This window comes from Colossoma macropomum, unplaced genomic scaffold (genome assembly GCF_904425465.1).
Source record: "Colossoma macropomum unplaced genomic scaffold, Colossoma_macropomum, whole genome shotgun sequence".
Lineage (NCBI taxonomy): Eukaryota > Metazoa > Chordata > Actinopteri > Characiformes > Serrasalmidae > Colossoma > Colossoma macropomum.
This window is the reverse complement of record NW_023494806.1, coordinates 7,758,081-7,784,790: the sequence shown is the minus strand read 5'-3', so window position 1 is coordinate 7,784,790 and position 26,710 is coordinate 7,758,081. Positions and strand designations below refer to the sequence as shown.

General features: G+C 38.5%; 1 protein-coding gene across 1 annotated transcript in view; it reads left to right on the top strand.

Annotated features, from left to right (window-relative positions):
• The window catches only part of nf2a (neurofibromin 2a (merlin)), a 60,463-nt gene extending 34,452 nt beyond the window's left edge, over positions 1-26,011 (top strand). Inside the window, exons 14-17 of the mRNA XM_036598490.1 lie at positions 3,168-3,273; positions 6,402-6,520; positions 8,480-8,639; positions 23,307-26,011. Coding sequence (XP_036454383.1) covers positions 3,168-3,273; positions 6,402-6,520; positions 8,480-8,639; positions 23,307-23,357 — 436 coding nt within the window. The 3' untranslated portion in view covers positions 23,358-26,011. The remainder of the gene's footprint in view (positions 1-3,167; positions 3,274-6,401; positions 6,521-8,479; positions 8,640-23,306) is intronic.
• Positions 26,012-26,710: the final 699 nt, after the last annotated feature.

Below are 26,710 nucleotides of genomic sequence, written 5' to 3'. Positions count from 1 at the left end.
GCGTCCTGCGGGCAGCGTCCTGTGACCACTGATGAAGGACTAGAGGATGACCAACACAAACTGTGAAGCAGCAGATGAGCTATCGTCTCTGATTTACATCTACAAGGTGGACGGACAAGGTAGGAGTGTCTAATAGAGTGGACAGTGAGTGGACACAGTGTTTAAAAATTGTAGAACTACAAAGTGCACCTGTATAATAAGTGGAGCTGATAAAATGGACAATGAGCGTCAAAACAAGGAGGTGGTCATAATGTTATGCCTGATCGGTGTATATACACACATACTTGTACGTACTTATAGTACTTCACATAAATCAGAGACCACCTTTCATGTATTTAATATCCAGCCACAATGGCCATTAATTTATTAATTTAATGGCCTAAACACTCTGATCAAATACTGACAGTTAATAGGTTCAGGAAGAGCATACTCATAATAATTACTCAATTCTCGTAGAATGTATATGCAGCCTCAGAGCACTTTCATATGTCTTTACATCTGCGTAGCCCGATCTTTGTGAAATTAATTCTGCTTTTCTGTTACCAACAAATGACCCACAAAATTAAACATGGCACTTAACCACGTTTCTTGTTTTTCTTCCTCTCTCCTTCTGTCTTTTTCTACTCCCCATTTTTCATCCTCCATATTCTCTGGTGCGTTTTCTCTTGTGGTTGTTTCCTTCACTGCAAGGCGTACTCTGTTTCCTTCCTGCCGTAACATTACACTGTACATTTCAGCTGCTCATTAAGTGATCATAGGAGCATGCAACCGTGTGAAATTTCAGTCACATAGAGTGTAGAAAAGGAAAGTTACCAAAGTGCTTTATTTAATCATGTTGGTCATCAACTTGTGTGTAAAAAACATTTTCCACACATTTATGTACAGTTTAATCATGATTTCATCGTTTTGGCAATCCATTCAATATCATCCATTCAAAGCATGTAATCTGTTCCCAAGACTGTTCCCAAGCTTAGGAGCTGCCACTGAAAGAGTCTGATTACCCTTTAGCTTTTTACTTTAACAGGGAGGCCCTTAAGAGGTATTGATTAGAGGATTTCAGGGCTCTTGAAGCCGAAACTGGTCTGATATGTAAATGGGAGCCCGCTCATTAACTGCCTTAAAACCCACAAATCTTAGTTGAATGCAGAGATACTAAAACTGATGTAACAAGAACCTTGAATTTTGTCTGTGCTTTTGTCCATTTTTATAGATAACAGTGTGTCACACAGGGTCAGAAACCACTTAAGGAAGTCTAATTTGAGATTACTCAGTAATCTCACTATGCATAAGTGTTTTGAGTGATTTGAGCCTACACATTCCTACACATTTTTAGGGTTGTTCAAGTGTAATACTGTGTTTACATGTTACACTTGAAATAAAGTTATTATGTGCCTTATCGCAAAATTAGTGTAATCAGTGATAGTAGACATGTGGCATGCAGCCATGTAAATGTTGCCATGGTGATAGCATTTATACACAGTTTAGATTGGTTAAAATCATATTTAATGAATAGACAGTTCTTGTTTTCACTGGGAAATCATTCATCAAAAAAGTATAACATTTCTTGTGGAGTCCCACAGGGTTTAGTTTTGGGGCTTTTACTTTTTTCATTGTACATGTTATTTCTAGGTGATGTGATCAGGAAACATGATGTCAATTTTCGTTGTTACGCTGATGACATGCGATTACACATTTCCGTTCCTTCTGGAAATCAAAACTCCAACAAGCTTAAATTGGATGTTTTTAATTGAAATTAAGAAACAAACTGAAACACTGATGCTAAAATTTAGAGAAAAATGCTTTATGAGATGATCGGTTCTTTAGCTTCATATGGCAAATCTGAAGTACAACACCTGTCAGTCAGAAGTAGCATCAAACCCAGGTAAATCTCAAACGTGCTAGGGACGTTTTAAAATTCTGGCTTCTGCAGCCAAATAATCTGCTGTTTGTCAAGTATGGATGTGACTGAATCCCACAGGGCTTTTTGTTAGCTGTATTATGCACCGTTCAGATGCTGAAGCCAATGAAGCTAATAAGTCCTACGTAGTGTGCTAAGTAGGGAGCAGGGAGCCATTTAGAATTCGGAGCCGGGAGCCATTTAGGCCTCAGCATTGGAAGAGGGGCACAGTTAGATTGGTTCTGTATAAGCCTTGTGGTGGTAATTTATAAAGCAAAGTGCTTATAAAGCAACAGTTCTTGCAATAAATAGTGCTATGATGTGATATGTTCATTATTATACGACAAACAGTTAAAAAGTTCATGAAATTAGTGCAGTATACAGTGATGGGTGACTGAACGTTCTTCTAATCCGATTTGCATTGTGCCTAAAGCCTCCCTTCCCTGTGAAGGAATCGTAGTAATGCTCAGTGTTCAACTATTTGTCAGAGCAACGGCTCTTGTGGCTTAATGCTTAATTATATGTTTATGGAAAATATTCTTGCGCATTTTTAACTGTTGCATAGCAAAAATATGGCTGTATATGTATGTACAGTCATAAGGAATCTTATTTTTGTGTTAATATGTTCCTTATGGGGGAAAAAACGACATTGTTCACATTGTGGCTCAGTCAAGTGTCAGCTTAATGATGCATGTGACCGTGCTACTTTTGAAAAAGAACTGCGATTAATAAGCTAATCGTCTTTTCATATCATTGTCGCAACCTTTTGGATTAATTTGGCAATCGTGTGACAAAACTATGCCAAACACACTGTTTAGAGACTGATGGAGGAACGAGCAGTGACAAGTTTGAAGGATAGGTGTGTTGGATATTCTTTATGGCTTTGACAGTTGTGCTTGGACTTGGATACAATTACTGTACGTTATTTGTTTTGCACGACATGTTAGTGTGCTATTTGTTATTGTTTAGTTGTTTCAGTTTTGGTATTAAAAAAGTTCATATTCAATGAATTATTTTCTTCATTTTGTGAACAACCCTATCCTTTCTCCTAACCCCCGAACACATTTCAGGCACAGAAATTTTCCTTGCTTTAAGTCCTGTGAGCATTTTACGCAGTAGTGAGGTCAGACTCCACACTGGGATCGCTGGTAGACCTTTTGCTGGTTGGTTTACTTTACAATGCCTAAGGCTCAGTTCAGCTGGTTGCAGATCAGTTAGAGGAGGCTCCTCGTGCCCATGGCGAGTGACTCATGCTGATGTCTTTCCACAGGGCTAAAGAAGCGGATCAGCTGAAGCAGGATCTGCAGGAGGCCAGAGAATCAGAGCGCCGAGCCAAATACAAGCTGCTGGAGATCACTAGCAAGTCACCCTATTCGGTACACACCACTTCCTTAACGCAGCAGGGCCACTGGCAGCATGCCCTGCTACGAAACTGTCCGTGACGTGTGTTTGTGATGATGCCAATAACTGTCACTCCCATTTGACGCATCTTTTGAAGCCGCTTAGTCCTGCCCAGGGAAATGCTGCTGTTTTCGGTCCTGTGTGACTGGATTGTTTTTCATGCTAGCCTCATTCTCCCTGTCTCTCACGTATTTTTATTAGGACAAACACTACAGGCCAAAAGTACGGTTTCATAAGTTTCAGAAATGTTTAGGCAATAATACATGAGTGTGAGTTTTTTTTTTGTTGGCACTGGTTTGGGGATCTTCAGCCAAGGCAGAAGGCTGAGTAGATCAGCACTCCAGTGGCAACATCTCACAGGATAACACAACTTTGAATCTATTATTGCGTGATCATACCACATTACGTAATAACTGATGTTATTGATATTCATAGTAGGCTTTTGAGACAAATGTTGACACCAAAAAATAATTAAAAATGATTAACTTGAAAATGTATTTATTTATATGAGATGCTAAGAGTCTTTGTACATATTATATCTTATACTATTTATACTTTATACAATAAGAGTCTCTCAAACAGTGGCGATTCTTGGATTTCTTTTAGGTGGGGCCAAATTTCTTGTTCAAGAACCAAATAATTATCTTACAGTATCTCTAGGTATATTTGTTATAGACAGACAGAACACATTATTAGGCATCAACCACAATTATATTAACAAATTAACAATTAACAAATATAGTTTATTCCTTATATTTTTCAGTGTTTTACATTCATTAGCATACATGGTGAAACATCTGATTATCTAAAATGAAGCATTCTTATGCACTTTGATGATGAAGTACAGGAAAACAAGTAATTGCTGTAGAATAATTCAGGTCGCTAAGTTTAACAATTATGCCAACATCAAAAATTGTAAAAACTGTTGCTTACCATACCAATATCTAAAAGTCACTGTGTACAAAGTTTGACAGACATCTTCTAAAACCAGGTGTTTCTTTAGGACTTTGACATTTGAAAATGTCCAAGGAATGAAATGTTGTGAATGGACATGACTAAAATTGGTATTTTGACCCAAATTATGCTTCATAGATTACATTAACTCGTCACTTTTAGCAACAGTTTTGCACGTGAAAATGTCACTATGGCGCTAAACAGATGCTTACTATGTGTTCCTTAATGTGAATGTATATCCAGAAATGCTCTTGAGGCCTAAAAGTGCCTGTAGTTGCAGAAATGCCCTTTTTCTCCTGTTATTTTTGCAAAGTTAGTGTTGCTTTCAGACTTTTTCCTGTGCACATTCGAAGACTCAGTGTTCAAATTCGATTTCATCACCAGTCACGGTGAAATCTCAGACTGCTGACGTTTTCTTTTCTCCTTCGTTTCTGAGCCTTTGGTGAAATACCCAGTGATTTAGCCTTTAGCAAGTTAGTCCACTGATCCTACAGCCTTATCAGCATTGAGTCGACCAGATAAGAAGAGAGAAGGGCTGTTGCAGACCGAGCTGATAGCAGTCCCGCAGGTTCCGCTGTCGCCGGAATTGCAAATTACTGCTCTTTAGAATCGGATTACAGCTGGGATCAAAATGTCCACCCGTTCTGAGCGGAACCGCGAGCAAGAAAGTTGTCGCTGCATCACTCGGCTCCATTGAATATGAATATCAACCAAGGGTCAAATACACAGCGTGTTGGAGTGCACTTCGTTTGCTGCCCGCGTTTAATAAAACCCTGACTGAATACGCAGCTCTGATCTGATCTCCTGAGCCTGGGATTTGAATAATAGAGGCATGGAAATGAATGAGCGTTTCTTTTTTTTTTTCTCTTCCTTTATAAATGCTATTAAAGAGGAAATGTAAATGTGAGTACTGGGATACAGCACCTCTGAGCTATCACTCTTAAGCTTGTGGTTATTAGTCTGGGCATTCAGAAGCTCCCTATTGCTCCAGTCTATCTAAGTCATACAGGCATCTAATCGTCAGATTTGTGAAATCGAGGTGAGTGAGAGGTGACTGGCAGCGCAGTATTTAACACCTTAAAACTCGGTCTGTCTGTCAGTTACATAACTGGACATTGTATTAGCACTGTACAATATGATGATACCGCTGATAGTGATTTCAATGTGCTGTGCAGTAGTTAACAGTCTTGAAAAATGTGTTGGTTTCATTGAATATGAATATCAACTCTGTACACTCAATATTCTTTTTATACCTTAAAACTAAGGATGAGCAAAATGGTGATATTAGGTACAATACATTGTTCTGAGTATATTAATATCTCAAAAGTAAAGCATGACCTCAAGTGTACAATTATTCCACAGTTTCACTATTGGTGTTTATTATTGAGCAGGGCTAAGTGAATATGTGTAAATGTGTTGTTTTTTGTGACACCACAAAAACGAAATTCAGACTGGGCTGTTTTACACCTTGGTTTCAATATATGGACTAAAGAGTGAACTATAGTCTTTAAATAATGTTTACATACTACATCAGAGGGGCAGCACGGTGGTGCAGTGGGTAGCGTTGTCGCCTCACAGCAAGAATGGCCTGGGTTCGATTCCTGGCCCGGCGGCCAGGGTCGTTTCTGTGTGGAGTCTGCCTGTTCTCCCCGTGTCTGCGTGGGTTTCCTCCGGGTACTCCGGTTTCCTCCCACAGTCCAAAAACATGCAGTTAAGCTAATTGGACATGCTAAAATTGCCCCTAGGTGTGAGTGAGTGTGTGAATGTGTATGTCTGTCTGTCTGCCCTGCGATGGACTGGCGACCTGTCCAGGGTGTATCCTGCCTTCCGCCCAATGACAGCTGGGATAGGCTCCAGCACCCCACCACGACCCAGAAGGATAAGCGGTTTAGATGATGTATATATGTACTACATCAGACTCTTATTTCAAGAAAGTAAGAAACTTTCTTTTCCTCATATCGGCCCTTTAACATTTTGCTTGCTTACATTACTGTGTATATTTATGGATGTTTTAAAACTTCTATCACAAAATGAATCCAGTAGAAAGGAGCACATACACATTTTTAAAATGGATCACTTGCAAAGTGCACATAAAGTCTACTGAAACCCAGCTGATCTCTCTGTCTCTCTCTCTCTCTGTCTCTCTCAGGCTGCTCCACTCTCTCCCAGTGCTCTTCCTCCTGACCTCAGCTTCAGCACAGAGAACCTGAGCTTTGACTTCAAAGACACGGACATGAAACGCCTGTCCATGGAGATCGAGAAGGAGAAGTGAGTAGAGACGAGTATGTGTGAATAAAGCCCACTCTGCTCTTCAGGTAGACCCTTGTGTCTGCCCACGCTGCTCTTCATCACACTAAAAGCTTAGGAGACCTACTGAGATCCACCAGACTTTAGAGCGGTTTGGTTTCGTCACGTAGACTTGCCTTGTTTCCTTGAAGGTGCTTTTGGTGTGGTGTTTTTAATATGGGTTTAACTGTTTCATTTCAGATCCGTTTGTAGTAGAGTACAGAGCCTAAAGTGCACAAACCTCACATTCTTAGCCTTTATTTGAAGGCTACCTATATAGTGACATTATAACACACACATAGGCATTGTATTTATGCACGTACAACGCATTTATAAAAGCAGTACTTGAATATTTATGAAGCTTTTCCTTATGAAAAGCTTATGCCTTTTATTGCAAGGTAACATAAGACATTTTATGAAGTATATGACATGTATTGGCATTGAACTAAAGCGAAAGACAGAAGTTCCACTTATAACACTGTTACAGAGCATCATTCCCAGGCAGTAGAACTGTATAGGCAGAGTTTATAGTTAAGAAGCAGTGTATTACTTCAGTGGAAGTTTTTGATGCCCTTAAGTGATAATTAAGTGATCATTTTCATACATGTTGTCTTTATATGTATGTACAACCCAGCACTTGAGTAGAAGTAAGAAATACCCAAAGTATATAGTATAAATAACATACGAAGTAAAATATTTAACAAAAGCTGAATTCCTCTCTCTATTTTTCTACAGGAGTACAAAAGTGTTTGCTTTTAAGTGTACTTAAGTGTATCTAAGGTAAATGCACTGAAAGCTATTGTAGTTATTATATTACTTGGATGAGCATTTTCTATTCAGAACACCTGTATGGCTGTTCCTCTTATTGGGATTTATGCTTCATAACAGTGTTGTAGAAGGAGTGTGTTCTTCACTTTGGTTTATAATGTATGTCAATAAATAATGCAATTTATTTTATAAAATGATGCAGTGAAATGACTGTTGCTGTCATAACATTGACTTTATATTTCTGGTAACTTAACAGGATGAAAAAGGTTCTAAACTCAAAACTAAAGTTAAGCTAGCAAGATGTTATTCATCATGAATGTTCACATGATATAAAACACTGTTATAAAATTATGTAACAAAAATTCTTTATTTTTTTTACTACATTATAAGGTTAAAGGGGAATTCCATTGATTTTTCAAAATTTCTGCATAGTTCGGTTGTTGAGATCAATGGTAAACAAAGTCATTTAGAGTGGTTTGACGTGAAATGCTTGTATGAAACGTACAGACCCTCTTACAGGGGTCACAGTATGTACAACACAAATATAGATATTTTATTTACTGCCTAAAATCACCAGTGAACCTACACGTGTCTTCTGAGTTTTATATGTAATGTTGATGACGGTAAAATAGTCCTAAATCTGAACAAAGTAAGTTTTCTTTGGGGACTACTTTGTCGTTCAACGCCCTGCATGTTCCATCATGAATGTGTTTAAAAAATACAGTTTTTAGACCAAAACTTTGTCTATACTATCATAAAACAATGTCTCAGGCATCAGGCAGCATATTCATATTTGTTTTTCATGCAATGAGTTTCTATGAGGGAGCTTTTAGAGGCATTAAACTTTAAAGACATCTGGTTCCTTTGATAGTGATCTAGAATGATGCTCTAGAATGGACTATTTCATCACACCACTCAAAATGAATTTATTTACATCTTAACCATTTAATTGTACAGAAAGTTTGGAAAATTGGTTGAATTCCTCTGTAAAAAGGCTCACGTGAAAGAATTACAAGGTTTTTGCAATTTTTGTGTTTTTAATAATCTGCCTATCTTCTGTAAGAATTGTTATTTTCTCTGAGTATAATGAACAGAATGCTGTCTACTGTATAAATATTGTTTTTTTCTTTATAGTATTTTCTTGCATTCTGTGATTGTGTCTGTTTTGATCAGGGTTGAATACATGGAGAAGAGCAAGCACCTACAGGAACAGCTGAACGAGCTGAAGACGGAAATTGAGTCTCTGAAGCTGAAGGAGCGGGAGACTCCCCTGGACATCCTGCATAACGAGAACACAGAGCGGGGCACCAGCAAGCAGAGCAACTTCAAAAAGGTGAGTTTTCCTTTAGAGTTTGGGTTCAGAGCACTCAGCATAGCCTGGTTTTCACATGTGGATTTTGCTCACATCGACACATCCAGAGAGAAAAGTGCTTCTGATGTAGCAGGCGGAGTGACAAATTCACTTTTTAGTCCATCTGCGTCGGTGTCTGGTGGATGTTCTTAACTTGGAAATGTCCATAATTGAAGAGTTAAACTTCCTTCGGTATGTATGTTCTCTGAGCTTGCCCGAGCACATAACTGAAGTGTTTCAAACTATTCATTTTTCATATAAAATTCTGTCTTTTGGTGTCATGGGAGTACTGACACATCCTCTACAGGGAACAAACTTAAGTACAGAATTTTTGTCATCAATGTACTTCCAGGGCTTCCAGTCAGTTCGGCTTTGGGTCTTGTCATTTAGCAGCAAACTTTTCCATTATAGGGACAAATCTTAGGTATAAATGGAGAGGGATAAGAATTAATTTATTTTTAATGTTTTCAGATCCTGAGCTTTAATGCCTGCATACACTTATTCCAGTTGTCAATTTAGCAGTAAGAGTAAAACTTAAAATCCTGGTGGTACAAAAAATTGAGGACCAAAAAGAAAAATAATGGATACAGCAATATCACAGTAATGTATTTAACTGCTAAGCTTACATGTTGTTGCTTCTAACCCTAAATGGATCAAGATGAGTGTGATCATGCTTCAGTTTTGTCTGCCTCAGTCAATTCCTGTCACCTGTGATGCCATACATTTCATGTAAAAACAGATTAAGTTAGTTTCACCATGGAGGACATCAAAAAAGTAGGTGGTTAAACTTTTATGCTTGTCAATAAAAAATGCTTCGAATATTATCTTAAGGGTTTTTCTACCTAAAACATATCAACTATAGGCTTTAGAAACATCATGAATGCAATGAATGTTTTTCAACTACTTACTTCTCTTGCTCCCATAAAATACGGTGCTGTGATGGCAGCCATTTTGAAAAGGCAGAACTCCTGTTGCGAATGACACATGCCAAATGTTATCATTGAAAAGGCCAGAATGTCCTCCGCATGGTGCACCAGGGTTTAGCACTGTAGCCTATATGGTTTTTGAACTATCCTTCAGGGGCTGATGTCACCCACAGAGGACAAAAATGAATTACCAGGTCTTAAGTCCCCAAGTCAGTAATCAGTAGTTCACCTTACATTCGCACATTTGTACATTTATTTTATTTAATTAAACCCACAGCTACTGGTGGATGAAGCAAATCTACCTGCCAAATGTAAATATATGCCCACATTCAGCAGTGGTGGGCGTTAATTTGTCAGCCTGATAGCAAGCCAAAGTCTTTATATACTAGTGACAACAGATAGGATGAAAAATAAAAAAATCAGGCTTATATCCATGCTGTATTCAAAGAAGAAGGATCAAGATAGCGGTAAGGTTGAACCTCCTACCTTGGGTACAGCATGGATGTAAGCCTGAATGTTTTATTTTTCACCTCATCTCACCTCAAAATACAGAAGGCACTGAATTAACTCCAAGCATTAAGTCAAGGATATTTACATGTATATTGAGTAAACCATCTATATTGGCAGATGCAGAGTATAGAGCCCTGAATTGTCACTGTTCGATTATAGATTAGTACACAGGCAGTGCTCATTTACTGGTGTTACACTCAATGTGCTGCTAAATTTCAGTTCTCGTGGTACTGAAAAGTAACAAGCATGTCCATGATAACATTATGTTCTGTAAAATAGCAGCATCTTTGTTACCTATTCTGGCAGGGCCAGTGAGATCTCATAACGAGAACATCTGGAGACAACCATGAGATATTTTGGACTGAATGTGGCGGTAGACTTACTGTTGGAACAAAACCTGGTATCTCCATTTTTGTCATTTTTCAGCTTTTGACATAATTGGAAAGTACTCGGGGTCCTATACCTTGTGTGTAAATTTCATGATGAATGGACCAAAAGAAATGACTTGGAAAAAGTCTGGTTCCATTTACTTACATTAAACGTAGAGTATGTTTTTTCCTTCTCCTGTAAAGTTCTCTATTTTGGAGATATGAGGTTTTGATCCCACAACAGCTATATTTATATATATATATATATATATATATATATAAAACCACTAATACCAACGTTTCATGTAGGTTTACTGGACATTTTGGGTACTACATAAAATGGTTGTATTTGCACTGTAGACTCCTTACTTCTTGTTCCTTTTACTGGCATTGTTAAAACATAGTGGAGCCAGTAAGTTTTTGTACACTGAACCGCTTCATATCAAGCCACTGTGAATGATTTTTTTACCTCTTTAAATTATTAAGAAAAAAATCAGTGGAAACCCCTTTAAGAGAAGAGAATAGAGCAAAACAATCCAATCAAAACAAGCATGAGGTCATTAGCCTTATTAACACAAACTTAAATATCATCTGACAGCATGTTATGTTTAGGAAAAATATCACAATGTTTTATCAGTAATTCATAGCACTGCCGCGTTCTGAAAATATTATCAAAGACTGATGAGGAGGTGCTTACAGGTGGCCTGCTTTGTCAGTATTTTCTGCGTGGTTGATTATTCTGAGAATTCATGTCCACAGTCAGGGTTTTTCTTTACTAATTTTCATTCAGAGTCATTTTTATGGTTACAAATGTTGCATAACCTTCATACTTCAGATGCGCTGTATTACCCAGAGAAAAGCAGAGAAGCATGACTAAAGTAATTTATTTTTACTGAACAGGAGTTGCTTGACTTGCTTGATGAGAAAAATTGGAGATCCACACCATAGATAGAAGCAAAGTTTTTGGAGGTTTCAGCAAATTAGGCTTAAACCCAGATGTGTGGGTGCATATTTTGTCACATTATAATTCTCTGCCCGAGCTCCGATACGCAGGTCCAATTAAATGTAACAAACCGCACCTGGGTTCCAAAACTCAGGAGCTGCTTTCACTTTTCACTTAATTTGTAAGATTTTTCAAGTATCAAGGGCGGTCATGGATGTCACTGCGCACAGATTAAACGCAGAGTTTTCAGACATTTATAAATTAGCCATCAGTTACGTACCTCGGTGATGACCACGTAGTGTCAAAGGAGGAAAAAAACCTTCTTCAGTCTACATTATTTACATTGTTTTGCTAGTTTGTTTAGTATGCACCTTGTACCTACATTCTTTGGCCATTTTATCAGAAACTCCTGGCCCCAAAAAGTATTTGAACATTTGTGCCATACATAAACGTTTATGTTCATTGTGTTAGGAGACAAAATGTCCAACCGAGTTGCATTTAATTTAAACAGACCATTTCAGGACTGTGATTTTCTTTTTGGCAAAGTAGTCTTAGTGCAGTCTGGTTGGAATTCTCCAAAGAGTCTACCATCAGTGTGATGCTGTGCTAAAAGCCTTTTTCACTGAAACAAATATCATTAAGCATTTTAACATTTTGCATGTAACTAGTTCAGTTCCATGGAAATCACCAGGAGGACTTATGTGTGGAAATGCGATGTCTTGATTAAAGCCAGCATGTTTCTGAGACACTCATTTTTATACAGTTTCCATGAGTGACCCTGTCATTAGTGTGTACACGTTTCTAGTGGCATAGAGAAGTAAAAACTGCCCTTAATGCGTAGCTGCACAAAGGCAATACAGCACGGCTGCAACCCAGAACATGGACAGCTGAGTTTTTTACATTTTTGTGAGGGACAGAAAAACATTGCGGGGTGAGTTTTTATACAAAATTGAGAAATTAAAGAGCTGTTGACTTATCTATGCTGAGGACATCACATTATGTTTAACAGGCATGTGAGAATGTGTGCAGGGCGGTAAAATGCCTATTAAGAGCTGTTTGAATGATCCAAACATTTACGCGTAAAGGTCTGCAATTTGTAAGCTACTTTGTATCTTGTTCTTCAGCGGAAAGGGGCTGCTGTAGGACCACCGCTGACAAGGTGTCATTTGGGTAATCAACTGTTCTCAACCCAGCAGTGACACTGACCTAATAGTGGCATAGTAGTGTGTATGCCACTGGTACAAGTCTGTCAGACACAATGATGAGGAGTTTTTACACACTCACTGTACACTTGTACACTTCGCTCTATTAGAAACCCCTTTTTGTAGCTCCACCTTGCTGGTGTACAGTTAGAGACTAGCTCATCTCTTAGCCTTCTTCAAAGGTTGGTTTTTGACAAAAGGATGACTGTTCGCTGCATACTTTTGGTTTATGCACTGTTATCAACCCAGCAGTCAAACTAAAGACTTTATAAACGCTATCTGAGAAATGATAAACAACCCCAAATTTTTCTAAAAATCTTGTGACATTGCAAGATAAAAACAGGATGCAACAGTATGCAAATCATTTAAGTTGAAACTGAGAAATGTTATTGTTTTTTGAAAAATATATGCCTATTTTGAATTTGATGCCAGCAACATGTTTAGTCATGCTTTCAAACAGAGTCATGCTGTTGTAATACATGCAGAATGTGGTTTGGCATTGTCTTGTTAAAATAAGCTAGGCCTTTACTGGAAAAAGACGTCATCTGTAGATGGTTCTGTATAGAACCTTTTCAAAAAGGTTCTATATAGAACCGTCTGTAGCACATTAATGCACATTTTTGTGATGCGTTTCGTAACGCTTTCATGATGCAACGAATCCTTTAACCATGCAAATGGTTCTTTGAGTGCTCATAGTTCTATATAGCACCATTTTCTTTGCTAAAGAACCCTTGAGGAATCTTTTTTAAGAGTGTAGCATGTGTTGCTCCAAAACCTAAATATATTGTTCAGCATTAATGGTGCCTTCACAGATGTGCACGTCACCCATGCCATGTGCACTAATGCACCCCTATACCATCACGGATGCTGGCTGTTGAACTGTGTGCTGATAACAAGCCAGATGGTCCCTCTCCTCTTTAGCCCGGAGGACGCGGATCCATGATTTCCAAAAAGAATCTTGATTCATTGGACCACAGGACACTACTCCACTCAACTTCAGTCCATCTTAAATGAACTCAGGCCCAGAGAAGGCGGTGGCGTTTCTGGATCCTGTTTATATATGTTTTCATCTTTACATAGTAGAGTTTTACCTTGCTGTTGTGGATACAGTGTTCACAGACAGTGGTTTTCGGAAGTGTTACTGAGCCCATGCAGTGATTTCCACTACAGAATCATGTCTGTTTCAAATGCAGTGCCACCTGAGGGCCCAAAGATCAGGGCCAGCCAATGTTGGTTTTCAGCCTTGTCCCTGGAGCACACAGATTTCTTCTGAATGTTTTATTGATATTATGTATGATAGATGGTGAAATACACTTTTTGTTTGCTATTTTACATTAAGAAACGTTATTCTTGAATTGTTGCACTATTTACCCATGCAGTCTTTCACAGAGTGGTGAACGCCTCCTCATCTTTACTTCTGAAAGACAGCCTCTCTGGGATGCCCTTGTATACCCAATCATGTTACTGACCTGTTGCCAATTAACCTAATTAGTTGTGAGATGTTTCACCAGGTGTTTTTTTAAGTATTACACAGTCTTTTTTCTGTCCCAACTTTTTGAAATATGTTGCTGGCAACAAATTCATAATGGGTATTTTTTTTCAAAAGCAATAAAATTTCTCAGTTTCAACATTTGATATGTTGTCTTTGTACTATTTTCAATTAAATAAGGGGTTTAAATGCTTTGCACGTAATTGCATTCTGTTTTAATTGACATTTTTGCCTAGCGTCCCAACTTTTTTTGGAAATGGGGTTGTATGAAGAACCAAAGGGTGTAAGTAAAAGTACACAGCAACTGTGTATTTGTGTTTGTCTCCAACACAGATTTATACAGAATCTACTCCAAATATTTTATTAGAAATTCCATTCTCAGTCTTTCATCAAACCCAGTCTTTCAGTTGAGTAAGTTTCATTTACAATTTTAGTCCATTAACTTTTAGCTGGGGGCGTCTTTCTGTGACCGCCTTCTTGTTATTGCTTTTTTTTATTAGCCACCAATAATATTTCCAACAAATATTTATTATTTCCAGTAGACTGGAGTGTATTTCTCAGAGAAAAAATCAAGCATGAAGTCATTCCCTATTCCCATCGTAACCTTCCTACGATTATGCCAGTATGGTTCTCCTATGGGACATTCCCAAACACATGAAAATGGTCTGCCACCTGTGATCCTTGCTGTTTCCAATACCTGGGCAGAAAAAATCTGGACTAGAAACTAGAGCTGTATAATTCATAGTATTAGATACATATTATGCATAGTAGTGCATATTAGGACAGGCCTCAAAATATGTTAAAACACATGGAACCTTGATGCAAATATTTTTAAATTTATGTCCCCAAAACAGCCATTTTTACATGCCCATTTTCGAATGTCTCTTTATCCCTTATAGTTAAACATGCTGCTTCTGACACTGTGCCTTTTAAGACATTGATACATGTAAATCACCTCTGTTCTGATTGGCTGCACTGCATTGTGTCTCATTATGGCAGTCCTGAAACACTCCTTATAACTTCACTGAATTGAAAATGAGCTGTTTTCGCAGCTTTCCTGTATAAATTTTACTGACTGGTATATTTTAAAACTTTGCATACTATGTCCCAGTTTTTTATTTAAAAAATGCAATCAATTCATTTTTCATGATTTAATAATATCAGGTAGGACCATCTCTCTTGAATCCACATTTTAAATCTCATGAAAAATGTTCTCTGTGTTTTTTGGGTCAGTTTTTATCAGTGAGAAAAGGGCAAAGTGAACGTTACATATAATTATAATTTCTACTGTCAATACAGCATGAAATCTGAGATGATTTAAAAACCTACACCAAAAATTCAGCAGTCTACAGCAGGGAACTGCTAATCACTGACACATCTGCATAGAAAGAGTTATTGCCAAGAAACCGCACTATTTATTTTGTAGACAGTGGCGGGCATTTGTGATGTTTTATTCAGAAGTAATTATGAAGCAGCGTCTGCATGAGTGAGCAGTGGTGAGCGCCGGAGCTTATGTTGTTATCATTAGCGAATCATCATTCGGAATCACACAGCAGGTAAGGATGTGTTTTGAGAAAACTCTGTAATTATCTCCCCTATGGATCAGAAAGATGTAGCGATAGTTCCGGCAGATACCGTTGCAGTCCTTCACTGAGCGTTTGCATGCAAGGAGGATACAGCTGAAAAAAAAACATGACACGTTTATCGTTCGCACAAGCTGTTAGTGCCTTTTTGTTTATAAGAGCTCTTTAATCCCATTACCTCTAAATTTCTTTTCAGATTGAATTGGTTCTGTGAAATAGGCTACAATGAATCAGATATTTCATTACCTCTGGAGTAATAAACAAATTTAAACCTCGTATCTTCCTCCCCATGATTTGAACTGTTTAATCAGAATTTACCAAGCGGTAGATTAGAAAGCTCATTCCAGCCGCGGAATCCGTTCCTTGAGTTGGTCGGAGGGTGTGAAATGTCCTCGTTAGAGCTACACTAATTGATTTCTGTCTTGTGATTACTCGTTAGGTTTGAGGGGGTCTCCTGTGTGTGCGCTGAGAATCTGCTTTGGTGTGATTGTCTAATTGGACTTAGCGCTGAAGAGAGAAAGGCTGTTCACCTAGGGAAGAAAGTCCGCCTCCACAGATCTGCGGCTTTACGGCAAAGCCAAAATCCGCTCAAATCCTCGCGTCCCTCTGACAGCTGTTGTTTTCATGACCTGTGTTGAGCTTGTGCTTTTGCCATCATCCTGACTGCACTGGGAGCACACACCCCCACCCCACCTCCACCCCCCAAACTGGAAAAAATGAGAATCAGAAAATGATAGTTCAAAGTGGTGCAGAGAAATTTACAGCTGTAACACTGATACTCTCCTTTGTCCCTTTCAGGGCTCTCTCTTTTACTGTCTGTCTTGGAAACCACTGACAGTGATCGAAATTAGGCATCTGGGTGCGTCCTATGAGGAGGGGCTTACGCTCTGCACACACATACTCAAATGATTGGGTGTTTTTCTGAAGTCACTTAAATTGTATTAGTTGTGATTTTTGCAGCTTACTTTGTTAGAGGGCAGCACAGCAGACGTTGAAAAGCTTTATATTAGTCACACCAGTATATGTAAAAGTCAGAGACCACCTTCAGTTATTTTATTTCCAGGCAGATCAGTTGTTGGCTACGTTCACACAGCAGGTAAAAGTGGCCCAAATCTGATCTTTTTCCTATGTGACACAGATGTGTTGTCTGTGTGTCAGTGTGATCAGCAAAAACCACAATGAATCTGACATTTTCTATTCCGATTTGCGACGCTTTCATATGTGATACTGAAATCCGATCCGTATCCGATACGCGGCAGTGCGACTCAGTCTAAACAGCCAGTTCGGAATTCATGCGGCTTTTATGTCAGTCCAACTCCACGTTCGTCATAATTCAGATTAGGTAAGAAAATCAGATTTGTAGCCAAAGTGACTTTGGTTTGTGGGGTGGGGCTGTGGTAAGGAGGCTTTCAGAGGACTTGCTTTCAGTTTCTCAAAGAAATCTGCAAGGATATTTTTCCACACTTCCTAAGTTCAGTCTTAGACATTGGTTGCTTCTCATGATCCAAGTAACCCCTATTGCACATTTAGACTCTACAGTCCAGGAAACCTTACTCCACATCTCAGATGTCCAGTTTCAGTGTTCTCATGCAAATTTCCTTTTCTCAGTTAGGCTTCTTGACAGCTACACATCCTTTCAGACCCACAGCATTGAGTTGTCTTCTCTCAGTGAAGGGATGGACAGAAACACCTGTGGATTTTTTTCAGATTTGAAGCAGCTTTATTTTCTCCTCTCTCTCAAAGCTGAAAGCTTTAAGTGCTGTTTTTCTGATGGCGACAGTTTTGGTGGTCTACCAGGTCTTGCCTGGTTGTTAGGAATCCCACTTTCCTTGAATCTTGAAAACTTCACGACTTTCCCCTTCCTTATACAAGTGGATTATCATATATATAATCTACTCAGAAATATCTCCTAAAATTTTACGGCTTGCATTTGATGTCTTTTTTTACTGACAGTATAATAAGTACTGTGGTATCTGACCTTTACACTGTACTGTGTATTAGAGCTCCTTAGAATCAAGACATTATTAACACACAAAATACTGAAAATCAAAATAAATCTTGACCTCAGAATGTTATACCTGAAACTGCCAGCAACAGGCCCAAACTGTGCCAGCACTGGGTCTTCTTAAAAGTACATGGCGTGAGTTGGTCCGGGCAGGTGGAGCCTTGGGCCTGGGGGCAGTGAGACAGGGGCTGCTGCCTTTTCAGGTCAGCCTGTTAGGATGATTAATGACGGCGAACTGTTCCCTCTCCTGCTCTCTAATACTTCCTGCTGCTAACTGTAGCCTGGGGACGAGTGCTGCAGAGAAAGCCTCTCAGTGAACTGCCACAAGCTGCCGTTGGTGAGAGGCACTCTGCTGCTGGGGTCCGAACAGGTCAGCGTTTTGGCCCTAGAGCCTCACATTATGTTGGCATTTTGAATTAGCGCAGTTAGGGGTGGACAATATGACAAAATCATATCACAATACTAAAATCCTCACAGCTCACAATACATATCGTGCTATTGAACTTTTTTTGAGCTTTGAAATGTTGGAACAGACACAACACACCAGCAAAACAGTCAGTTTAATGGTGATTTTGCCTTTGAGACTTAAAAATCAAGCCAGACCTTTTTTTTGAGCCTCTGCGTGTGACATTAAAGTGTAAAGATCTACGACGTGGTCCAAAAACTCCCAACCTGATGCCTCTGACTTGCAGCAGCGCACAGACAAAATTCATATTACATTACCTCTCTGCTCAATTCCAGTTTTTTGCTCAGATCTGATATTTCCAGCTTCATACTTCGCATTTGTGTCCGTATGTGGATTGAATCTGTCTTTAATATGAATGAACCCATGTCCTGAAACAGCCCACATGCACACATCCTAATCAATAGCTTTACGTGAGTGAACCACGGGTCATGAACAACGAACAAGCTAACCAGCAGAACAAGCTTTTGTCACGAAGATAATTGGCTCTGAACAGCTCTGAGCTGTTAATTATTAGCGCACAATGAAGGCGAAAAAGGGTGAAATATGTTGCTTTTGCAGCGTTTTCTGGCACTAACTTCAGGTTGGGCCCTGCTGCCACTTAATAATGCTGCTTCTTTCAATTTTAACAAAAAAAATCTAGTTTCAGCATTAGTTAATAAAATAAGTTCTCTATAATGCTCAATAATGTGCATATTGTTGCTCTGTCTCGTATCTCCAAAGAAGTAACTTTACAGGAGAAAGAAAAAAAAATTTCTTAACTTTCAATGCAAGATAATGTAACAAGATTTTAGAAGTCCTTTGGAGGATTTCTGTTGCTCCATTCATCAAGAAATTTTGATGCAGTGTAAAAGGCAGCTCGCATTTTCAAATTATGTAAAAAAAAGATGAAAAACAACAAAAATGGAGGTATGAGATTTTGATCAGACAGCAGAAATATGATGCACAGTCATTCTGAAAGATTGCAATACACTACGAGAAACATAGGGGGCTATATAGCTGTTGTGGGGGTGATCTGTTGTTTCATTATGTATTGCTTTTAATAGTTTATAGGTTAGTCGATTATAGAAACAATCTTTAGTTGCAGCTCAAACCGTAATTTAATGAATAATGCCCTTTTAAGTGGCTCACGGGGCGTCTCCAACCTGGAAATCACCCTCATACTCTACTATTCTTAAGTCTGTGATGGGGGAGTACAACTTGTTTTTCCATGTTGTGTTTGTTTTTTTTTTCCCCTGTCATCTTCATCTCGTCTTGTTTTGTTTACTCTGCCTGTCCAACTCGTCTGTCGGTGAGGCGTTCTGTTTAAGGGCTTCAAAACGTCACCAGCCGCGAGTCGGGAGAGATGCATGACGACTGATCAAAAGGAGCTGAGCGTACGGATAAGTCCATGAGAATTAGACAAACAGATTGATGCACACACACACACACACACACACACACACACACACACACACACACACTCACACTCGCACCTGTCAATCACAGCCTTATTGTTGCTCCGCATTAAATAAATATAACATAAGATAGTGGGGTCTGTTCTGTCAGTCAGGTTGTGTGAATCAAAAGACATGTATGTTGGATAATTCATAAACCCTGTGCAAATCAATGATTAGAAGAGCAGACTGTCAGCTGCCAATATCAAATGTTACTTCCAGTTGTAGTCTTATACTTTATGTTGAAGATAGGACTGTAACTAAAATCAATTCGAATTGATTCGACTTCACTGAACAGTAACAAGCCCTAAAAAACCCTCAAAAGAAAAGTGTATATACAGTCTTATGCAAAAGTTTGGGTGCCCCAGTCAAATTGTGCAGATTTTTTTAGTGGAAAATAAGTGAACATATCCTCTACAGAGAACACACTTCTGCACATTTTAATGTAAAATTACTGTTTATTTGCTCAATCGATCAGAAAATCTTAAAAATCAACAAAACATGTAATTTGACCAGGGGTGTTCAAATTTTTGCATATGCTTGTAAATGGGTGTGCCCATCAGGCTCTAGCACAGGGGTCGGCAACATGCAGCTCCACAGCAGAATTAGATTTTTAAGTAAAAATGAAATAATCCTCTGCTGATCATTCCAACACATTTTAACAATAAACAGTCTTCAATGCTGGAGTTGTATTATGTATAACTGCTAATTCACCCTTTAACTCTGAAGACTGGTGTACAGACTGCTGGTTGCCATAGCAACGCAGAAAACCTCGCCTAGCTAGCAGCTAACCAAACGGCAAAGAGAGAGATTTAAGTTGAGCATTGCTAATTTGGAGACAAATTGACTTATTTGCATTTATAATCACTCCAGCTGGTTTCCTGATACATTTAATCTGTACGAGAAACTGTCAAACACTTAAAAAGTCGCGAAGCTGAACTCCGCTTCTTTTCCCGTTTCACCTTAAAAGGTATAGTAGTTACATTCTGGTGCCTCAGGCAGCATTTAAGGTGGAACGGGAAAATTCGAAGGAGAAGCGACTTCAGCCTCGTAAAAAATCGAACGTTGAAAGATGTATTACAAGAAACTGTTCTACATTTGAGGAAAAGTTTCTTGTTGGAGATGCGAGAAAAGTGGCTATAGCTGAGCTAAAGCTTAAAGCAGAGCAAAGTAAGTCTGTGTTTTTGTTTATATTATATCTTTTGTCCTATACTAGTACATTAACACAGACATATTTACAGCCAAGATGGTTAGATTTTTTTTTTTTTTAAAGGACAAAATGGCTCTTCTTAATATTTGGGTTGCCGACCTCTGATCTAGGAGAACTGAAAATATGCATTATCGTTATGCTAATCATAATGTATTTTAATTGAAGTATGATCAAGTTGATTAATCAATTAATTGCGAGAGCCCCAGTTGAATGTTCATTATACACCAACTGAATGGGTAGTAAATGGACGGCTGAAACATATTGTCGATGTCAGAACAGAACCTTGCATCTCCATTTTTTGTTTTGCTTTTTTTTCCTTTCTTTTTTGTTTACATAGTTTGAAAATGGCAGCTGTTTACTTTGCCAAATTTTGTAAACTACTACAAATTAAACACAATCTTCTTATCTTAACATTGAAAGTTAAGAGTTTTTTCCTCCTCCTGATACAAACTCTTGTTCTGACACTGACGATATATCTATTTTCTTACTGTCAGAATTGGCATTTGGGTACTAGTTCCTCCTGGTAAAAAGGGTTTTTTCACTGCGGCACAATACATCTTCTCTCTATGCAGATGCATTTCTGAAAAAAATAAAAACACCACAGTGGGAATACTTGAACACAATCCGGCATAAATTGACGTGTTTTGGGGGTTTTGTTCTCATAATCATTCAGGGAGCTGGAAGCTTGAGCTGTCTGTAAACCTTCTGTTGTAGGCTGGGAATTGTAAGCCTGGAAATTAACCTTTTCAGGGACGCGTTTATTTTTAATTCCAATGCTTGGGTTTATTCAGATTACATACAGCTCATCTTTTGAAGGGATTTATGAAGTAATTGTTTTAGCAGAACGTTTCCTCCTGTGAGAAAGTGTTGCAGTATGTTTAGCTATTTTTGGGATGTATACGCGTTTCATATAATCTATATTGTCTTACTTACTTACAGTACCTCTGTATGCTTTGTCATTTATCTGTGCTGGTTTGGCTACACTGTGCATGACCACTGCACACTAAATCTGTATCTGTTTGTTTTTGAGAGACGCCCTGGCTAAAATGAGCAATGTAATCATAGCTATATCTGTCATAAACATCCTTACTCGTATCCGCAAGTGGTGCCATAGTCTCTAGAGCCCATGTGTCAAACACAAGATCAGATACGATCCTATCTGCCACAAAAGTATTTTAATTTTCTATTAGTTTTAGCCTCTTTCACAATGCGCTGCACTACAGTCCGCAGCATGCACTGCAACATAAAGTGCACTCTAACTCTTTTACAGCAATCTTACAGTAGTTTCACCTCAGTTCTACACAACGCTACGCAATTCCACACCAGTCTTATCTCCAAACACACTAGCTGCATTTCAGCTGCAGTTCAGCCAATATAAACACTTAACGTCAGCTCAGCAGCTCAGAAATTGAGCTCAAGTCTCAATGAACTTGCAGCAAAGAAAGGATGCCAGGTGTCTAGCTCAAGCAGATAGGTAGGTTTAAAAGACTGAGCTCCTGGGGACATTTACATTTTGAATATTTCAAGCATTCATGTAATATTTCAAGCTCTACTACAAGTGCCTGTAGTTTACTGCTGAAGTTTTTGCTTATTTTGAATAAACAGTAGCCAGTTTGGGTTATAACACAACATTAAGAATGAAATAAAAACTTTCTATTTCTCTGGCCCACAGATTTGTAGAGATTTTTTTTAAAATGGCCCCTTTAGTGATTGAGTTTGACACCCCTGATCTAGAGTGAGATTTTTTTAGTTTAAAGATCAGGAAAACCCCCTTCTGATGATGTATCTTTGGGGTTTGCACCATCACACATGAAACAACAGAACTCAAACTGCAATGTAAGAATAAAATAAAATAAAATAATAAAACAAATTCCACAGGTGGATTTTTGCAGGTAGGCTGTTTAAGTTCCTTTTTTTGAATGAATGAATGAAGGAATGCAGATGGAAGGCAAATGGCTTTTATTACATCAAGGAGGCCACAAGTCTTATTGCAGCCATAAAACTTCAAAAAATCCTTATGATGAAGAGAATGGATTACTCCCACAAAACAAATGACTCGCCAGAGGAGGAGGACAACCAACTAAACACTAAGCAGTGTAGATACATGCCTGTCTAGATACGTTAGATTTACATTAAAGCTAGCTTGATTGTATTTATTAGCCTAGATAGATCAGTGGCTAGGATAGCTGTCCGAATTGGTAGACACCACAGGGATTCTCAATGATTTTTGCGTGATGATGCATTTATGTAAGGCATGCTGGGCGTTGTAGTGAGAATACGGATGAAAGAAAACATGGAAACGATAAAAATTGTGAATTCTGTCAAACTGATGAGGCTGACTGATATGCTGCACTACAGTATGCTGCATAACACATCAGATAACATATTAAACTGTAGTTTTAGGCTGGAATGCACCTTTAAGTATATGATATAAAATATTGATTTCTATATGAAATAAAATATTGATTTCTATATGAAATAAAATATTGATTTCTATATTCTCTCTCTCCACAGCTGACACTACAGAGCACCAAATCAAGAGTGGCCTTCTTCGAGGAACTATAAACACCCAAAAGCTGTGCATGCATGAGGACATGACTTTGCATTAACATTCAACACAAGTTTCAGGCTGTGTATGGAAATGGTTCTGCAGAAATAACCACTCTAAATACTGTAAAGAGGTCTTCAGATCCAGACTTTGAATCCAGTTTCTGGTTCTGGATTTTATCACTAGTAGATGTGACATTAGGTGGCCAATCAGCAGTTCGGTTAACTACTATTGATTACAAAATTGAGGACCAGGAACTGGATTGGAGGTCTTGTTTTGAAGACCTCTGCCAAATATGCATAGCAAGGGCTACTACAGGACCAGAGTTCAGGACCAATACTGTATAAGTGTGGGAGGTGTGTGTGTGTGTGTGTAATTCCCTTTTTGAATCACATTCCATTGACCACATCACTTACCTTGAAAATTTGTGGTTGAAAATTTTCAAAATTACTGCATAATTCAGTGGTTCCGATGTAAACAAAGTCATTCTGAGAAGTTTGATGTGAAATCTTATTGTAGAGAAAGATTTTTGGTGATAGGAACCAGGGGTTGAAACATCTACAGCATAAATATAGCCATTTTCTTTCCAAAAAAGTTTTCATATGTAATATTGACAGTGATAATTAGTGGTAATAGCTACTTGCTTTTGATGTACAGGGCCCTAAATGGCCTGCCAAACCTACTTTTTCGCTACAATCCTACCAGTTTGCTGAGTTCTTGTAGCACTAGTATCTTGGTGATCTGTGTCTGTTTTGGTGGCTGACCTTTCATTGTCATGGCCTCTGTGTTATAGAACACTCTTCCTCTGTCTCTCTGTCTCCTCCTTTTTTTTTTTCTTCAAAGTCCAGCTCAAAACTTTCCTCTTCTCCTAATGCTTTCACCACTTGTTCTTCTCCTAATGTTGCCTTCCTTCTCAAAACCATCACTTCCTCTGTCTAAGATTGTGTATACCTGATTTTTTTTTTTCCATTCTCCCATTGCAGTTGCCTCATGCCTTTGTCTTTGTTTCTGTCTTCTGTTCTTATGTTATTCTTTCAATCTTGGTATGTTTGTGCAATTCTGTGTATTTATACTCTCACCTGATTGGAAAGTGCTATTTAAATTTGGCTTATTATTACATCATTATTGCTGTTTTGCCTCGCAACGCCCTGCAACTACCCACACCGTGAATTCATTTTAGGCCAAAACCTTCTCCAATTTGTAAAACAGCATCTCAGGCATCAGGCACATTATTCATAGCTATTTTGTGTAACAGCTTAATGTGAGGTAGCTTTTAGAAGCTTTTAGAAGCCGTAAATACTTCAGACGTCTGGTTCCTGTCACTACCACTGAGATACTCCATTCTAGAGAATCAGAATTGTTCACAGTGGTGGCGATAGGAGCCAGACAGTCTGAAAAGCTAAATGCGTCTAAGAAGGTTGTTACATGAAATGGTTGTAAATACGCTGCCTGATGCTCGAGACATAGTTTTATAATAGTTTTGAGAGAAGGTTGGCATAAAACATATTTTTAATGGATTTGTGGCGCAGAGATACATGCATGGCATGGATAGGGCAAAGGAAATAGTCCCCAAAGACACGTGCAGGTTTACTGGTCATTTTGGATAGTAAACATAATGTGCTGTAGGTAATGTGAGCCCTGCTTTCCATCACCACCACTGTATGTTTCTCTACAATGCACTATTTCATATCAAACCACTCTAAATGACTTTGTTTCTATCTCAATGACTGGGTTTTGCAGACCTTTTGAATTCCCATTTAAGTAAACACTGCTGGACACAATCGTTCACATGGTCTTGCACACTACAGACGGACCGTTAAGCTCCTTGTTTCTCTGAACTGTAAACTTTTATGAAGGAAAAAACAAATGCTGCTTTTCACTGTACCCTGCACTCAGTGTGCTCAACTTCCAATAGTTACTTGGGAAAAGTCCTGTTTTCTACTAAAGATTATTTTCCCGGATGAAACGTGCTGTGTTTTATCTACGTTTGCTCTTTGGGATTTTATCAAGTCTGTATTAAATCTTTTGGTTTCCATTACTGGTGAAATAATGCTGTAGCCACTGTTTAAACAAGGGGATTTCTTACGTACTGGGAGAGAAATGTGATTTGGAAACATATAACACTACCGGAGCGTCAATCAGGATGTTTCTGAAAATGATCCCATTGTCTTTTGGCATTTTAGGATCCAGAAGTAACAAAAATGTTATTCATGACTTGTATGTAATCCATAGGCATCTCAAACCTGGCCCGAAACTTTATATACGGACCCTGTCGGGCTCGGATCAAGCTTGTTTTGTTCCAAACCAATTCTAGCTTGGTCATTCTTTAGACAAAAATTAATTTCTTCATTTATTCATGACAGGATTTTTTTATTGATGATTGGTGCATATATGCATACAGTAGGTCAAGTAGGATTAGTGATCAGTATTTCTGCCTTTAGAAAGAAGACAGCCTGATTGGGGCTTTCAGCCTTTGGGATTATGAAGTTCTTTTGTTTTTGTTTGTTTTTTAAGAAGTTTCCTTTTTTAAATGATATGCGATGATACTTCGGAGAGTTTGTATATATTTTTTGAGAATAATCTTTTTTGTGCTGAGGAATAAATGAATTTAAAGTCTGCTAAATCTGCTCCATATTTATTTGTGTTTGTCTGATAAATCGCTAATACATAAATATGCATTAGAGCCACTAGCAATGCCGGCGAAAAAATCTTTTTTGGGGCTGGTTTGAGTTTTTATGTGTCTGCAACTGAATGTATTGACCGTAATCATTCATTGTCTGGCAGCACAGGACCGGCCCGGCTGAACTAGTACAATCTATCTCCAAGAACAGATGAAGGGCATTTGTAATTTCAGAATTAAAACAAATGAGTGTCCTGCTTAATGACATTGACACTATTATGTAATTAAATAGCAGTTGATTTCTAATGGAATCATCATTTGGAGAGAACAACCATGTTCTGAATTCACTTGCTTACACCAGGTACTCTATATGGCCAAAAGTATGTGGACACCTGGCTGTCACACCTACATGAGCTTGTTGGACATTCCATTCCGAAACCATGGACATTAATATGCTTGGCCATGGAAACCCATTTCATGAAGCTCCCAACGGACAATTCTTTTGTTAATTTTGCTTCCAGAGGCAGTTTGGGACTCAGTAGTGAGTGATTCATCAGAGGATATGTGCCGTTTGCTTGGTCTACCAAGCTGTGGCTGAGCTGTTGTTGCTTCTAGACGCTTCCATTTCACAATAATAGTACTTACAGTTGTCCAGGGCAGATTTAGCCGGACAATTTTCACAAACTGACTTGTGGCAGAGATGGCACCCTATGACAGTGCCATGTTTAAAGTCACTGAGCTCTGCAGTAC